Below are 17491 nucleotides of genomic sequence, written 5' to 3' on the forward strand. Positions count from 1 at the left end.
TACGTTAGAACAGCCAAGATAGACTTTGAAGGCAGAGTCTTGCTGAAGAATGGGATGGTTGAGGTCCTCCATGTGTTTAAGATGGTTAAGAATCCGTTGTCCCTCCCCCAAGCCCCTGCCCCCGCAGTCCAGCCCCTGCTTCTCCCGAGTCCCCACTGTCTGCAGGGCTGCACCCCGGGGTTCTGCTCCCCTGCGTCACGGCCATTACTGGCCAAGCTGCGGCCAGCCCTGCCGGCACCCACCGGGTCTGTGGTCAATGTGGATGCTCCCAAAACCGCCTGGCTGTGGGACTCCACGGCACAGACGCTTACAAAACCCTGGAGCCACCAGGCCTTGGAAGGCAGCCCTGCCCATGGTCGCAGTGGGGCAGAGTGTCTGGTGGCCTCGGCCAGCAGCGGTGACCACACCGGGCCCTCGGCACCCTCGCGGGAGGGTGTGGTGGGGAAGGTGGTCGCCCTGGCCGCCTGCCGTATCTCTGCTGGGTGTGGGAACGCTCCTGTTGGGGGGGGGGGGCTGGGTCGGGCTCTCCCCCAGACCCCACTGCTCCCGACAGCCCCTCCGCACTCAGCGTGAGCCGCGTCCCCAGCCAGCTTGCGCCCCTCCTGCCTTCCCCCTTCCTGGCTAGTGTAGCTGAGCGGGAAACAGGTCCTGTCCTGTCCCTGACTCTGCTCCTCTGGTCTCGCAGGGCATCAAGCCTGCCAGCTTTGAGAAAGTGCACGATCCCGAAATCAAGGAGATTATTGGGGAGTGCATCTGCAAAAACAAGGAGGAAAGGTGAGTCCGGTGGGGCGCTGGGTCTGGGTGTCGCTCACGCTGAAATCCCCGCAACTGCCCGCGCTCATGGGAGATGGGCTGCTTCAGGCCATGTCCCACCTCTGCTGCCCGGAGCATGCTCCCTGGTCTGGGGACCATCCCGGAGCCTTCCCGCTCTGCCAGGGGCTTCTCACCCACCCAGGCTGCAGCAGGGGCTCCCCCGTGCCCTCAGCCTGCCCCTCCTGTCACCTCCAGACTGTGAGGTCCATGCACCCATGCTCAACCCAAAGCCCACAAGTCGGAGCCCTTGAGCTGCCCCCACACCAGCCCCCACCTCCTCAGCTGGTCAGCCAGGAAGCCTCTCATCCCCTCTCGCCCTCCTCCCTTCCTTCCCTCCCCTCCCTCCTTCCCCCCTCCTTCCTCCCCTTCTTCCTCCTCTCTCCCTCCTCCCCCTCTGCCCCTCCTTTCTTCCCCTCCTCGTCCCCTTACTCTTCCCTCCTCCCTTCCTCCTCTTCTTCCTCCCTCACCTTCCTCTTATTCCTCACTCCTCCACCCTCCCTCTTGTCTTCTCTCTCCCTTCCTCTCCTCCCACCTTCATCTTCCCCTGCCCTTCCCTCATCTCATCCCCCATCCCTCCCCCCTCCCCCGACACCTCTTCCTTGACCCCTCGTGTGCCCTCCTCATCCTGTGCACCCAGCACAGGGCCATCCTGTCCCTGTCCTCACCCTTGACCCGTGTTCTTTTCCATGGCCATCACCTCTCATGCTGGCGCCCTGTTCTGATCCTTGGGCTCTCTCTCCTGCCCCCTGCAGGTTATCGTGTTCTATTCTTTCAGAGAAAATAACTAAGAAATCGTGAAATAGAACTCCCATCAGAGAAGTATAGAAACAACCATGTAGAGCTAAAGAACCCTCAGAGCAGACCCCACAAGACCACCTTCCAGACCAGGACCAGCAGGGGCCACGACCTCTGCTCCCCAGGGGCCCCCTCAGGCATGTGTCTGCTCCCCCTTTCCTGGGTGGTGAGCGTCCACAGGGCGTGGGCTCCGCCTGTCCATGGGACGCAGGAATCAGGGGGGGAACAGACAGCACGCTGGGAGGACGCCAGGCCCAGGACGGCACCCGGACAAGCTCCTGTTTAGGGATGGGGAGTGGTTACTATGACGACACCCAGCAGCCGGCCGCCCAGGGCCCCGCGGCTCAGCCTCACCTGTGACCCTGGGGGTTTGGTGGCGCTGCTGTAGGCCTGTCTGCAGGGTGCGGAGCCAGGGTTGGAAACTTCACTTCCCGGAGCCTCTTGCGATGGGGACGTTCCTTTTTATAAGGAGAGAGAGAAGCAGCCTTTGGCGCCGTGCAGCGGGCTGTGTTCAGGCGTCAGTCTCCCTTCACCCGGGGAGCGCTGTTGTGCGCTGCCCTCGAGGACCGCGCTGCCCGCTGCATGGCCAGAGGACCTTCTAGAGGGAGCCGGGCCCTCGGGCCTCGCCAGCAGCCGTGCCCTCACCGTCCCGTTGGCTGCCCTTCTCAGGTACGAGATCAAGGACCTGCTCAGCCACGCCTTCTTCGCAGAGGACACGGGCGTGAGGGTGGAACTGGCGGAGGAAGACCACGGCAGGAAGTCTACCATCGCCCTGCGGCTCTGGGTTGAGGACCCCAAGAAACTGAAGGGCAAGCCCAAGGACAATGGGGCCATAGAGTTCACCTTTGACCTGGAGAAGGAGACGCCTGACGGTGTGGCGCAGGAGATGGTAACGGGGCACTTGCTTGTGGAGGGGGGTGGCGGGCACCCGCGGAGGCAGGGGTGTGCCTGGAAAGCCGTGGTCTCCAGAGATGCGCAGGCGCTCAAAACAGAGGTGTGGCCCCGCGGTGAGCGGGCATTCCTGGGCGCGCGGATCCCACCCGTGGGGTGCGGGTGTTGGTGAAGGCCAGCGCAGGTGGGGCCCCCGCTGCGCCGATGCATCTGCCCCGAGGCCGCGCAGTGAGGGGCCCCGAGGGGCGGGGCGCGGGGGGACCTGGGGGCCTGGGTGTATGAGGAAGGGCCTGTGTTGCTGGGGTCTGGCTGACCGCGTGAAGGTGGGCCTTTGGTTTGATCTTTCACTTTGTTGCTGCGGGCGCTGTGCCCGGGAGCAGGGGCTTAGGGCGTCAGCATCTCGGAGGGAAAGGCGCCCGTGAGGAAGGGGACACTGATTTTCGTGTAGGAAGCGAGCGCGAGTGAGACCACGCTCGCTGGAGGAGAGGCCTTACCGAATGGGGCGCAGCTTTCAGAAACGGTGCTTCGCAGCTAGACCCCCTGGCCCTGGGGGTTTCAGGGAGGAGGGTGGGACGGGAGTCCACACCGGTCCTCAGGCCCCTGCTCGGATGAGGGAACAGCCAGCTCTGCCACGGCAGGTGTGGGCTGAGGGCCGAGGCCCGGTGCGGCGGGCGGATGGCCGCAGGTGAGAGTCCCAGGATCTCGCCGTGGGTGGTGCATCAGGGCAGGGCTGGCAGGCTGTGAGCAGGACATCCGCTGATGGCCGGGAGCCCAGGTCAGGACCACCCGCACCTTCCCAGCTGCCGGTCACATCCCTGGGCCCAGACACGGGATAGCGCCGCTCTACGTGGCTCAAACTCGGCGTGTTGCTTGCACATCCGAGAGGATGTTGAGCTGCTGGGTGCTGAGCGGGAGCTGTGCTGTGGTGAGCAGCACATCAGTCCCGGGATTCAGGGCTGCTGTTGGTCCTTGTGCTGCAGCGGGGCGGTCCCCTCCCACCTGCTGCCCAGCTTAATGCACAAACATTCACGAGCCAGGGGGCGTGCAGGCCGGGAGCGAGGGGCGAGTGCTGAGAGTCCTGGGGGGCCCACGGGAATGGGGGACCAGGCCAGGAGCTAGCGCTGTCCCGGTGGCAGGAGGAAGGGAGGTGGGTCCCTGGGGCGGCGGTGAGGACTGTGTCCATCAGGGCTGGCGAGGCCGGGCCAGTGTGGGTGCCTCGGGAAGCACGGGAGGCCAGCAGCTCCGGGTCTCCCGTGAGCACCGTGCCTGCTCCACGCGGCCAGGGAACCCTCTTGCCCAAGATGGATTCCGGTGAGAGCCCAGCAGGGGTCAAGTGCCGCGGCAGTGCATGGGGACGATGAGACCGCGGCACGGATGGATTCCTGTGCCTCAGTTGGACCAGGCATCTCCTCCAGCTCTGGGTCCGTTCTCGGTTCCGTTGACACGCTCTTGAGCTGTAGGATGTGGTGGTGCCCACACGGGACCTGGGACCTTTTCTAGGACCACCCATCCTCCTGAGCGACCCCTCCACATCCCAGACCCCGCAGGTCCCGTGCCCGCACCTGGGCCTGCCGCCTCGCCCACCGTCAGCGTGGCTCCCCTGGCTCTTGGCCGGACTCAGTGGGCGGTGTCCGTGAGTCACAGTGGAGACCCCTGGACCCAGCGCCTCCCCTCATCATCTTTAAAAGCACCTTCTCGTGAGGAGCGTCCTACCGGCCATGCAGCATCGGTGCCGACCACGCCTCGCTGTGTTTGGTTGAAGAATGATGGCAGAACGATGCGGACCCCCCTCCACTCGGGGACTAGGATGAGCCAGTGATGAGCCGACAGTGTCCCATTCCCACGGCGGGGTGTCGGCCCGGTGCGAGCGCCCCCGGTGGGCCTGGCCACTGCTACCGGCTCCTGGCAGGGAGCCTCTCTTGTCGGCGGTCCCAGCTGCCCCCCCCGCCCGTAGCCCCAGATCCCGCCTTGGGTCAGACCCTCCCTCTCCGGGGCTTCTCCAGGCCGCCTCTGGGCCAGGCGCCCGACCGAGGAGCCCTCGTGGGGCAGCGTTTCAGGGCTCACTGCCCCCGGCCGCTCTGGGTGGTCACTCACCAACAGCTGTAATGGATCACACCTACTTCTTCCAAATGCGGGGCCCAGCACCAGTGAACCCCCACACCCGTGTCATCACCTAAAACCACCTCCCAGCGGTTGGCTCACGGGCGGGCGCAGGGGACCCATCGAGTGCCCCAGGTGCTGAGAGAAGGGCGAGTTCTGTGGGGACCTGGGCTGGCTTTGACCTGGAAGCGACCTCGTGAGGACCCCGGGAGAGGGGCTCGCAGCCCAGCCCAGGGTCCCCGTGTCGGCGCATCAGCCCCTCCTGCCTTCGCGGCCTCCAGGTCCGACGCTTCAGTGTGGCAGAGAATGGGGCTAAGTTCTCCCCGTTTGGGAAAAAATAGAAGAAACACCTTGGAGAGGATTGCGGTTGGGGGGGGGGGGTGTGACCGCGAGGACAGAGACGGAAGGAAAACTGGGCCACGGGTAGAAAATAGAAGCAGCGGGCAGGCGTGTCTGCGGGGCGCCTCCCTGTCGGCGGTCTCCGGCCGGGCCTGGCGGGCAGGTGGCACTGACCTCGGCCCCGGCCCCTCGCCTGCGTCCTGGCCGCGTGCTGCCGCTTACACCGCTGCTGCCCGTGCCCGAGGCAGGCGGGAGGCCGACTGCCCAGAGGTCTGCGGGATTTTAACACGGTTCGTTCTGTCCAGCGGGGTGGAGAGATTTTGAACCAATCAGTCACGAACTTACGGAAAAGTTGCAAATGTGCAACAAAGAACCGTCTGAGAGAACATCCAGGCCGATGCCCTGCCACCTCGAATGTGCCCGCATCTTTGCCCACAGACAGCAGCTTTCCTGCTCAGCTGCGTCCGCGGTCAGATCCGGGAGAGCCGCTTCGGGGCTGCCAGGCGCCCTCTGATGTGGGGTGACTCTCTCAAGGCAGGAGCTCCTCTGGGTGGGACCGTCTTTGGTTCTCCTGCCATGACGGGCACCAGCGCGGCTCCCTCGCGGTCACGTCGGCGTGTCTGTTGGAGCACTTGGTGTGGGGCCGTGTCCTCACCGTGGCCAGCCCCGGACGACACTCCCCGTGAGCACACGGTCGAGCGGTGTCTGCTCACGGTCTGCGTGTGGGGTGACAATATGTCACGGGCTGTACCTTGGAACTGGGTAAATACCCATTTTCACCAAACTCTTCACTTACCTGTAGCTCTGTGGACTGGTTCTGTTGGTGAGTTACCTGTGACCACAGGGTACGTCCCACAGACGCAGTGCCATACAGGCCTGTGGTCTCCCGCGTCCTCCTGCTCCGGGGTCTGGGAGTGGCCGAGTGGGTCCTTCTGGTTCTGAGTTCCCCACGCCGCGTGGCTGGGGTGTTGGCTGGGGCTGGCCAGGCCTGAGGGTCATTCGGCGTCCATGCCCGCCCACCTGGCTCCTGGCAGGAGACTCAGTATTTAGCCAGTGGGTTGTTCCCTAGGCCACTGATGATTGAGCTTCCCGTGAACAGTGATCCGCGCATGGGAGGGACAGGGGCGGCACACCGTGGCATGCCGTGTGGCCCACACCAGCAGTGATAGCTGCGTTCCCCTCGTGGGCACTTGTGGACACACTCCTCCGACCGTCATGGTGTCACTGTGCCTTTTGGGGCCCAGGTTGTGCACGTTTGGCCCGTGGTGCTGACGCCTGTGTCCTCCTGCACGTGCCCTCAGTTCTCTGGGTCCGCCTCTCTTTCAGGCCCAGCCAGGTGTCCAGGCCCCTCGTCCTCCTCCCCCCACCCGCGCGCGCTGGCCAGACTCCGGGCGCCTCCGCAGGCCTGCCCAGTGCCCTGCCACACGCTCACGTCTGCATGTGGGCGCGCTTCTCTCTGTTGTGTGTGGACAGCCACGAGCTCACCGTTCCTGACCAGTGCCAAAACCTTGGCGCTTTCTCCCTTCCCACACGGGGCTGCCATGGCGTCAGTGTGGACGCTGGCCTCTGCTATTCCATGGTTTTACCAGAGATTTCCTCAGGGAGAGCCGTGACGTTGCCTGGAGGTCCAGGGCTCCTTCCCACACGCTCTCCCGATGCTCACCTGGTTCAGAATTTTCTGGGCATGGGTGCCTACCCTCCTGGCCTCAAGACACAGGGTGCACCTTGTTCCGCCCGTGCCTTCTCGGGGAATGCCCAGGGCCCGCCTGCGGGAGGCAGCTGAGGGTCTCTCCCCTGCCCTCACCCGGCAGGCCCAAGCACCTGCCGCGGTCCTCACTGTCCCGGGAGCCGGGCTGTGCAGGCTCGAAGGGCCGTGCTCCCTGCAGATTTCCCGTTGGCGGGAGGGTATTTCCTAATGGGAAGATGAGAGCGTCTCTGAGAGGTGGGGTGAGGGCCTGAGGAGGGACCTCTGCAGAGACACCGTGAGCGGGAGGTGGTGGTGCAGACGGCAGGGCCCCAGTAATGACATCACGCCTCCCTTTGCAGATTGAGTCGGGATTCTTCCACGAGAGTGACGTGAAGATTGTGGCCAAGTCCATCCGCGACCGTGTGGCGTTGATCCAGTGGCGGCGGGAGAGGATCTGGCCGGCTCTGCAGCCCCCGGAGCACCGGGACCCAGGCAGCCCTGACAAGGCCAGGGGCCCCCCTGCACCCCTGCAGGTCCAGGTGACCTATCACGCGCAGGGCGGCCCGCCGGAGCCTGAGGAGCCTGAGGCGGACCAGCACCTCCTCCCCACCGCGCTGCCGGCCAGCGCCACCTCCCTGGCCTGTGAGTGCCGCCCTCCCCGCACCTCGAGCCCTGTGCACGCTGCGGGCGTGGACGGCAGGTATAGGCGAGCCTTCTTCCGGGGGCGGGCACTGGGGTGTCTTTGGCTCCCCGAAGCCCAGCTTCTCAGGACAGGTGGGGACAAACGGGCAGACAGATCCAGAGCCTCCCGTGCCCCAAGCCAAGGGATGGAGCGGCTCCGTCCGGCTCCTTGTTCCGTGCAGAGGACGTCAGTCCTGTGCCTGGTGGGGGCGTCCCCGCAGGGACACCGTTGCCCGGGGCCACAGATGGCTGTGGTCTCCAGCGGTCATGATGCTCTGAGCTGTGACCATTGCCATTGGGATTATCTGTCCCCAAGATCATGCCCCTTGTAGTACCCGACCTCTGAAACCTTTACCACATTTCCCAGAGTGTCAGCGATGGGTTGCTGGGAATCACTCTGAATCTCAGAACACTGGGAGGGAGGATCCAGCGTTTTCTGCACGTCCAGGCAGAACGGTGTCCTGACCTTTGCCCTCGGTGGCCTAAAAATGCAGCTGTGAGCTGAGGATCAGGACGTGGCGTTTCCTGTCCATCCTGTGAATAAGTGCCAAGTAGAACTTAGCCTGCCCAGGCCGCTCTTTTAGGTTGTTCATGTCGAAAGACCAAAATAGCCTGTTCAATTTACTTAATAGGCACATACTTCATTTATCATTAAAATTATAGCTAATGTTCTTCAAAGTAGGCTATTTAAATCCAAACCAGTAGCTGCCTGTCACTTGGAGACCGTTTGCTTGCCGTTGGCTTCCTTCCGACCTGCTCAGGTTTCCTCAGAGAATAAAGTCACTACGTCATCGCTCCATTTTTCGACAGACCAAAAAATTAATTAATGAGCATACACTTCGTGTTGGAAAAAGCTTTCCTCATGACACGCCACTTCCCACTTTAAAAACTTGACTGTCGGTGGGACAGTTTCCAGGCGGGAACGGAGAGACCACCACACTCTGCTGCGGGCGGCGGTCCCGGCACTGGCCCGGCCCCCCGTATAGACAGGGATCGCAGGCGGGTTCAGTGTGGGTGGGTGGTCTGTCGCAGATGTCCTCTTCCTGTCGACTCTCAGCGGCTCTCTCGCTTCGACGGCAGCCACACTCTCAAAACGTGTTTCACTCGTTTGTGGTGCTTTCCGTAAAGTAGACGTTGTGTAAAATTCAAACAGTACAAGAGGGTGTGCAGGAAAGGCCGATTAGTGCTCCTCCCCAGAGGCCGCTGACGTCACCTCTTGGTGGTAACTTCCGAAAGTAATGTGCACGTCTGATCACTCACACAGCCACGTGCGTGTGCGTACACATACACCTGCACCCGTGTGCGTGCCGCGCACACACACACACCTGTGTGTCCCTGCATCCCACACCCCACCACACCCCACACACGCGTCTGCACTGTGCTCTGGTCCGAACACGGCCCGTGCTCGGCTGTCCCTCTGGCCTCAGTGTGTGTGGATGGCCTGAAAACTCTGCGCCTTGTAAAGGTGAAATGATGGGACCCCAGGCTGCGCACGCATCACTGGGGAAGGGACCCGATGGGCGGGCAGACGTGCGCACAGCGGAAGGTACGGCGAACATCGCGGGAGGATTCTCCACCTCGTGGTGTGAGAGCTCCCACCTCCGCCCACATCAGGCTCAGCGAGAGGGTGTGGGCCAGCACCCAGCGACTGCGGGAGGTTTAGAGATGATTTTTTAATTTTTCAATTTTTTGTTTTTTAAATTTATTTTTAGAAAGTGTGCGTGTCTGGGCAGGGGTAGGGGCAGAGGGAGAGGGAGAAAATCCCAAGCAGCTCCCCACTGAGCGAAGAGCCAGACACCCACGACCCTGAGATCATGACCTGAGCCAAAACCAAGAGCTGGATGCTCAACTGACTGAGCCACCAGGTGCCCCTAAAGACGATTTTTAAATTATTTTTTTAAAGATTTTATTTATTTGACAGAGACACAGCGAGAGAAGGAACACAAGCAGGGGGAGTGGGAGAGGGAGAAGCAGGCTTCCCGCGGAGCAGGGAGCCCAATGCGGGGCTCAATCCCAGGACCCTGGGATCGTGACCTGAGCCGAAGGCAGACGCTTAATCACTGAGCCACCCAGGCGCCCTAAATTAATTTTTAATTATAGAAATAACAAACACATTCCCTTTAAAAATTTACAGTGCTGTGTGTATGGTTAGAGTTGGTTTATGTGACATTTGCCAAGTTTGTACACGTTTCCCTTTTGCTCACACAGTTTGTTTCTGTGTTTCCTTCTGTCTGTCTATGCGTTTCTATCTCTGTATTTCTGTCTCCGTGTGTCTTTCTCTCTGTGTGTGTCTCTGTCTATGTCTCTGTGTGTCTGTTTCTGTCTCTGTGTCTCTTTCTCTGTTATTTCTGTCTCTGTGTGTTTCTGCGTATCTATCTGTTTCTCTCTTTCTCTGTGTGTCTGTCTGTCTGTCTCTCTGTCTCTGTGTGTAGGTAAAATCGACTGCCAGCTTCCTCACTCTAAGTCGGAGCCGCTGGTTGGGTTGGTTCTGTGCAATGAGACCTTGGCGTTCGCGTGTCTTCCCAGGTTGAAATACGCCCTGATCGGCCCCTGGGACAGATTATTTTGATGTAAAGCCAGTGGGATTCCCTTTTACTCCATTTGCTTGAAGCACAAATGGACGCGATGCCGGCGCCCTGGGAGGCGCCCGTGTTGAAGTGCTCGGTGCGTGGGTGGCAAGTCTTGGTGTGCGTGCAGCTTCTGGAAGTGCCATTTCATGCAGGGTTCTGCTTTCCCTGCTCGCTGGCCTGGCCTCGGGGGCGGTTTGTCTTCCTAGGTGCGTCCTGGGGACGCGAGCCTGTGGCCGTGGGCTGTGCCTCGTGAGTGGGTGGCTCTGTCCGCGGTGGCCCGCGCTGATGGACTGTGACCGCAGGTGCAGGGGAGGCTGGCCTCTGGGAGGCCTCCTCGGGCCGGAGAACCTCTGGGTCCCCCTGTCAGCCTCTCTGCGGGGTGGGGGCCTCGTCAGCTCCGTTCTCCAGCCAGGTTAGACCCGGGCCCGTGTCGTGAGGACTGGGTTTGGACCTAGCTCTTCCTGCTTCGGGCTCCTTGCTGTGGTGGTGAAACTGGTCAGAGTCCCTCCCCATGAAATACAGGTGACTCTAGCTTCTCCTGACCTGGGCATGCCTGCCGTCAGCCTCCTACAGGAGACCCCTCGCGCCTTTGAAGAGCTCACTGAGCTCTCACTCTCAAGGCCCGGTCAGGGGACAGGCGAGGTCCCTGTCTGCAGCCGGGGTGGACGCGACTGTGCCTCCTGCCGAGGATTGTGTAAGGGGCCCACCTGGGATTCGTGGCACCCATGTGGGTGACCCCCAGGCATCAGGTGGTGTTGGGGTGGGCTGCCAGGATGTCTCCGGGTGGGTTACAGCCCCCGCCCCCTGCATCCTAGGGTCTGTGGTCCAGAACGACATGCACTTAGGACTCAGGTGACCAGGGAGCGCGACCAAGCCTAGTTTGCAGGAGAGCATGGGGACCAGCAGAGCATCGTGTCTGAGCCTGTTCGCGCTCCCTGAGACTTGGGTGGAGTGCCGTGGGGCTGGTGTTTGGGGATGTGCACTCTGAGCCGTGCCCTTGTCCTCCCCAGCGGACAGCACCTTCGACAGTGGCCAGGGCTCCACGGTGTACTCGGACTCACAAAGCAGCCAGCAGAGTGTGGTGCTGGGCTCGCTGGCGGATGCGGCGCCGCCCCCCGCCCAGTGTGTGTGCAGCCCCCCGGTGAGCGTGAGCGTCAGCGACGGCCCGGCCCTGCCCTACAGCCTGCCCTCTCTGGGGACCTACCAGCAGCCTGCCGCGGTGAGTCAGCCCGCCCCCTCGGGCAGAGACCCTGTCCCCATGGCCCCATGTCCCCGGGCCGTCCAGGCTGCAGTGGCCTGTGGTCAGGCCCCTGGGCGGGCCGCCCTCGAAGGTCACTGAAGGCTGCAGCAGGTGAGAGAGTACAAACGCAGAGCCCAGGGACAGCCGGGGCCTCAGAACTGTGACAGACCTGGCAGGGTCTCGCCCTGCGGCCAGGCTGCGGTCCCCGAGGAGCGTCCAGCCCGTGTCCACCCCGCTGAGTTCAGTAGCTCCTGGCCGTTCTCCACCAGATACCACGTGGCCTTCGAATGTTAGAAGTGGGAGAGTGGCAGGATTGCGGAAAGAGTGCAGTGACATTGGAGAAACCTGGGGGGTGGTTTCTGATGTGGAGACCTGGCCCGACGGCGACCCGGGTGTAGCTAGGCCAGGGGGTCACGTGTGGTGTTCGTTCTTCAACGCTTCTGTTCATGCTGGAGGAAGCAGATAGGGCCCAGGCTTCCCAGTCCCAGGAGGCCAGCTGCAGAGCGCCGGCCTTGAGTGGGTGGGGGAGGGTCCGGAGGGACAGTTGGGCCCCAGGCCCCCGCTGTCCTGGTGCTGCCTGGGCTCCGTCCCTGTCCCCTGGGGCGGCCAGCGCCTTTGCCTCTGCTGCCGGGAGCCCAGACGCATGTCCAGCTGCCCTTTGTTGCTTTGCTAGTTTCTTGAGATGAAGTGACATAGGTTTTAAACGGTGGGAGGAACTTGTTTAGGAAAAGGCGGATTGTCGCCCCGGAGTGGGGCGGCTTGGCCTTGGGCGGCCAGTCCCGGGGCGGAGCAGGAATGTTCCGCTGGCCCCCTCCCTCCTAGGTGCAGGGTCGGGCTTCCCTGGCCACCGTTACCCTCCACGCAGGCCCTCGTGGCGCCGGGCCGGATGCACCCCACACGGGCGAGGCCAGAGCACTCTGTCCCGTGTCCCTGCCTGTTTGCAGACAGTCCCCTGGGACAGGCGGAGGGGCGTGGGGGTCCCCGGGGTGCATCAGGGCCTCCAGGAGGGTTGCCCTGGTGATGCCTCCCCCCCCCTCCCCGGGGCTGATGGAGGAGTCTGCGCACCAGCCACTCTGAGGCCTCTGGGCACCGAAGCTGCTGCCTCCCGCTGGGCCCGGGGCCGCGGCTCATTCTGCACCGTGGCTTCAGATAAACGTCCCTCCCTATACTGCTCTCGTGGAGCATTTACTGTGGAGGATGAAGCGAGTGGAAGGTCCCAGCCCCCAGAAAACCAGAGGACCTTTCGGGTCGGTGTGGAGGCCTGGGCCCTCCGCCTCAGACGCCCTCCCCGTGTTCACACCTGCTTCCTCCGCAGCCCCAGTATTTCTAAGGAAACCCCAGAAAGACGTTTTGCCTGTAAAGATTTCAGTCCGTATCTCTGTGGGATCGGGATTCTTGAGAACAGACTCCGACCACCTTATTACACCTAAAAGTGAACACATTAGCAGCTGTTCCTTGATAGCATCCAGCACCCAGTGCTCGGATTTCGGGCTCTTTCCTGGGCCGTGTCTGGGCTGCTGCTGGCAGTGAGGACTCATGCCCGCGGCCTGTTTCTCCTGGTGGCCACACCACTGGGGATCCCGCCGCTGTCCCCCATTGTTCATGTCCTTCCGAATCCTGTTTGTGACGTATCTGTGTGCATGTGTTTCATCCGGTCCTGTAGACAGAAAGCAAGTGCGTCTGTATCTTTCTCCCACCGCACGTTGGAACGGTGTCTCTCCCTGGTTCTGCAAAGCCCCTTAGGATGTTCTTTTCTCACGATTGCATAATATCCTGTGGAGCTGAAGTTCCAGAACATTCCTTGGTTAGGAGCAGCGGCCATTCTCAGCTTAGGGGCTGCCACATCTCACCTGTGCCAAGCTTTGGGCCTAGGGAAAAGTCCCAGCTAGGGTGACAGGCTCAGGGAGTGAGGGACGGAGCCCAGCAGCTGTGGCGCGCAAGCCAGGTGGGGGGCCTCCGGGCAGCTGGTGAGCGTGGTCATCCGTGCTCTCTGCAGCCTGGCCTGCCGGTGGGCTCCATCCCGCCCCCAGCCCACCCTCCGCTCCCACAGCAGCATTTCCCAGAGCCGGCCATAAGCTTTGCTCCCGTGCCGACGGGCCCAGGCCAGCCTGCGCCCCCTGGCCACCAGGTGAGTGTGGGCTGCCTCTGCTTGGCCCCACCCATGGGTGCCTCAGTCTTTCCAGCCCGGTGTGGGTGGGCAGCGAGGTCTGCTGGCCCAGGGCCTGTGGGTCTCAGGTGGGCCCGGGCCCCCTTTGCTCCTTCTCTGCGGTTCCCTGGGGCCTGGGGTGCAGGTGGGAGTGGGGGTTCCTGGATCCATAGCATGTGGAGGGGCACCGCTTACGCAGAGTATTTCCCCCAGATCTGCGTGTCTCGGGCTCCAGGCTGGGTGTGTGTGTGCATGTGTGTGTGGGAGTCGATTTTCTCGGGCGTGTCTAAGCACGTGGTGGGGGGGTGTGTCAGCAGGACGTGGGTCTAAGAGAAGCCCCCTCTCTCCCCAGCCTCCTCCACTGGCCCAGCCGGCGCCCCTGCCGCCTGTCCTGGCCGCACCGTCCGTGGGCCCTCTCCAGCCGGTGCCCCCCCACCTGCCTCCCTACCTAGCTCCGACGTCCCAGGTGCTGGCCCCTGCTCAGCTGAAGCCCCTCCAGATGCCCCCAGCACATCTGCGGCCGCTCTCTCAAGTGCCTGCTCAGGTAGCCCCGCCCTGCCCCCCCGCCCTGTCCGCATCCCCAGCCTGGCTGGCCACTCCGTCCTCCAGCTGCAAGTGCTCGTGGGTCCACAGGTCGGAGCGCTCCCTGTGGGTGGGCGGCCGTGCCCACCTGCCCTTGGCATCTTTCCCACGCACGTCCATCCAGGCCAGGGAGAGCTTTGGTCCCGGGTCAGGGCCGGAGGAGCCAGGGTGGAGCACAGCGCTACGGCCCCTGCCGGTCACGGAGCCACCCAGGCTGTGCTGACCATGGTCCTGGGGCGTCCACGGCTTCAAGTGACCCGTGACTCTGGATGGCGCCTGTGCCATCCACGGCTTCCATCTCATGGGTCCATCACATCGTGGCGGTGGGACTGGGCCGTGACATGCTGCCTCGTTTGAAGATGTGAGTGTCCCTGCAGTTTGCGGGCACCATCCGGAAGTTTCTTTCTGTCACTGGGCCTCGTCCCCATCACAGCCACATCAGGTTGTTTTCACCATCCAGTTGAACGGCCGTTTGCTCTCCAGTACGCAGAAGTCGGCTCGCGCACAGCAGCTGCTTTCTAATTGCGCAAAGGCGCGTATCACGTGATGGAGTTTGTGTGCCGGCCACCAGAAAGGTTTATTTATTTTATTAAAGATTTTTATTTAAGAGAGAGAGAGCACAAGTGGGGGTAGGGCCAGAGGGAGAAGCCGAGTCCCTGCCGAGCAGGGAGCCCGACGCGGGACTCGATCCCGGGACTCCGGGACCACGACCTGAGCCGAAAGCGGACGCTTCACCAACTGAGCCCCCCAGGCGCCCCCCACCAGAAAGGTTTAGAGACAGAACTACTGGAGAATCTGAGATGTTGGAAGCGCTCACTCCACGAGGTCAGATGCCAGGCGTCTCCAGGATGGAAGACCAGACGCGAAGTTTCCGGAGCTCTGCTGTCGGGAGAGGCCCGCTCCCCAGGCCCCGTAGCACAGGGGCGCTGCCTCGGCGCGTGGGCGCTCACGGACATGCTTTCCCTGACACGGCCCGCCACAGAATTTGGTCTCTGTGTGAGTGTGTTCAGATCTTCAGGGCCGGTCTGGTGGCTCTGACGCCCTGGCTCTCCGAGGACGCGCCCGAGCCGCGGAGCTGGTGGGCCCTGCCGAGACCCAGACCTGAGCCCCCGGCTGTCCTTGCAGCCGCCCACCGTACGGGGCGGACCGCGGCGTGGCCCTTCCGCGGCGCCAGGGGGTGCTCTCCGAAGCCCCGTTTGACCTGGGTTCGCGGTCGGGTTCCTCCGGGCGGTGCGGGCGTGTGGCGCGGGGCAGAGGCCTGCTGACGCCGATGCGCTCCCGTCTCTCTCAGGTGCCTCCGCTTCCCGTGGGGCCGCCCATCGCGCCCCTGGCCCCCATCGACGGCCTCCCCGCAGCTCTGCCCGACCTGCCGGCCGCCAGCGGACCCGCCGTGCCTGCGCCCTCTCAGTATTTCTCTCCCGCCGTCATCTTGCCGAGCCTCCCGCTCGGCGCCGCCGCCGCTGCCCCCCTGCCCGCGTCGCCGGCCCTGCCCGTGCAGACGGTCAAGCTGCCCCACCCCGCTGGGGCGCCGTTGGCTGTGCCGTGCCGGACCATCGTGCCAAACGTGGCAGCCGCCGCCACCGCCATCCCTCTGCTGGCCGTGGCCCCGCAGGGTGTGGCCGCCCTGTCCATTCACCCTGCTGCCGTGGCCCAGCTCCCGGCCCAGCCCGCGTACCCGGCGTCCTTCCCGCAGGGGGTGCCCGGCGACGTCCCACCCTCTCCCCTCCACGTGGCGCAGAACGTGCGGGCTGCCCCCGCGCAGCCGGCGCCCCCCACCCTGCCGCAGCCCCACCAGCCAAGCGTTGCGCGCCTTCCCGAGCAGGCTGCTCCGGCGGGCGGGGCGGGAAGCCAGGTAATCCACCTGCCACGCAGGGCCGCCCTCCAGGTGCCGGGACATGTCTTAGCATCTAACTCTGAGGCCTGAGAGGGCCCGGTCTCCGCTCCTCAGTGCCCTGACCCGGGGCAGAGCGGGGGTGGGAGAGCAGGCCTGTTCCTCGGCCGTGGCTTCTCTCTAGCGTGTAGGACGTCTGCCTCCTCCAGAGCTGCGGGAATTGGGGTGACTGGTTCCACCATCGGGCCCTTCCGAGGGTCAGTTGCAGCTGCTTGTGGTGGTGGGGGGTGCCTGGCATGCTGGGTGTCAGGGCACCTGCCGTCCCCTGGGCGGGGTCTGGCAGCCCCGGCGTGGGCTCACCCCCATCTCAGCAGCCAGGCAGCGAGGCAGACAGGGCTCTGAGGGGCACACAGCAGACAAGGACGACGTCCGGGGTCCGCTGGGGACCTCAGGCCGCTTGCCATGCTGGCAGTGACGGGACGAGGGTCACAGGCCCTGCGGGATGGGCAGGCCTCCCTGGGGCTCCACACCCACACAGCCCACGCGTGGTTTGGAGCTCCAGGGCTGTTTTCCAACTTTGTGCGAGGAGAGGAGCCAGAGTGGGGGCCTCTCCCCTGGGAGCCCCTCCACCTTACAGCCTGTTTCCTGGGGGCCTCTCCCCTGGGGGAGCACCCCACCTGGCTTTCAGCCTCAGCCGCTGTGTGCCTACAGCGAGCCCTCGGCCTTCCGAGCCTAGACTCTCCTGTGTGGTGGGGCCAGTAGCCCCCTTTAGGCTTCGTGGTGGGGCTCTGGCCCCAGACTGCGTGGAGGGTCCAGGCATCACCCTGCACTTACCCAGTCTGGATCCAGTCTGGAATTAGACTCCCCGTCCTGAGAGCACATGGGTTCTCTGGGCCGTCGACTCTCAGCGTCTGATTCCAGAAAGGATTTGTTCTTGGCGAAGGGAGGGGTAGTTTGGGTTGATGACCAGGTGTGAGGAGGTGCTGCAGTCTGGTGCCTGATTGCATGAGCACCTGCCAGTCCGCTACTCGGGCTTACGCCCGCTCACGGGTCAGGGCTGTTTGGGGAAAGCCAAGGGAAGGGCCAAGCGGAGGCCTGGGATCTGCGGTGTCAGGGCCTGGCCTGGTGCCTGGCTGCCTTGCCGGCCTGGTGCGCTGGGTCGCTTGCTCAGCCAATGGCTGGAGAAGGCACTGTGCACTCAGAGGTTGTCGGCCAGGCCTGGTGGCCTCCCTGCTGTCTGTGGTTTATTGACGGGCTGGCCTGGCCACCTCACGGGCTTCCCTGTGCTGAGAGCGGACTCCCCTGAACATAGCAGCTGGGGTTCTTCCAGGAGAGAATGGGGCCACCAGGCTGCGGCTTCCGTATCCGACCCCACGCACCATGTTGCTGATCTATCCCACACCAGAAGGGCTAGCAGTGGGCCTGCCCGTTGCTGACCTCATCCCGGAGGTAGGGCGGGATGGAGGCTCCCGCTCGTCTACACGGGGGGGGGGGGCCCTCCTTCCACTTGTCTCAACCGTCCCACCAGGAGCTTTCACAGAGGGGACCGTGAGGAGTCCAGCCCACCGAAGGCCAAGGTCCCCGGCTCCCTCTTGAGTGTGGCTGACAGGTTGGGAAAGGGGGCAGCGTGTGGGTCAAGCCCCTTGGGTGGCAGTGGGGGGCCGTGTTTGGTGCTAAGTACATGCCACCCGTGGAGCTTCAGCTGGATTCAGCTACGGGTTCATAAAGTGTGGTTTTAGGTTTGATTGTACGCAAACAGGGACCCGAGAGTTTCTGCCGAATCTGGGTGCTAAGGCGCTCTGCGGCCGTGGGTGTA

General features: G+C 63.4%; 1 protein-coding gene across 10 annotated transcripts in view; it reads left to right on the forward strand.

Annotated features, from left to right (window-relative positions):
• Positions 1-17491, forward strand: part of WNK2 (WNK lysine deficient protein kinase 2) — a 130196-nt gene that overhangs the window by 38192 nt on the left and 74513 nt on the right. For all 10 annotated transcript variants that reach the window (XM_032397829.1, XM_032397835.1, XM_032397836.1 and 7 more), the window contains exons 5-11: positions 686-774; positions 2278-2497; positions 6985-7267; positions 10887-11095; positions 13113-13244; positions 13615-13806; positions 15136-15696. In XM_032397829.1, coding sequence (XP_032253720.1) covers positions 686-774; positions 2278-2497; positions 6985-7267; positions 10887-11095; positions 13113-13244; positions 13615-13806; positions 15136-15696 — 1686 coding nt within the window. The remainder of the gene's footprint in view (positions 1-685; positions 775-2277; positions 2498-6984; positions 7268-10886; positions 11096-13112; positions 13245-13614; positions 13807-15135; positions 15697-17491) is intronic.

Source organism: Phoca vitulina, unplaced genomic scaffold (assembly GCF_004348235.1).
Source record: "Phoca vitulina isolate PV1807 unplaced genomic scaffold, GSC_HSeal_1.0 scaffold104, whole genome shotgun sequence".
In the NCBI taxonomy this organism is placed as follows: Eukaryota; Metazoa; Chordata; class Mammalia; order Carnivora; family Phocidae; genus Phoca; species Phoca vitulina.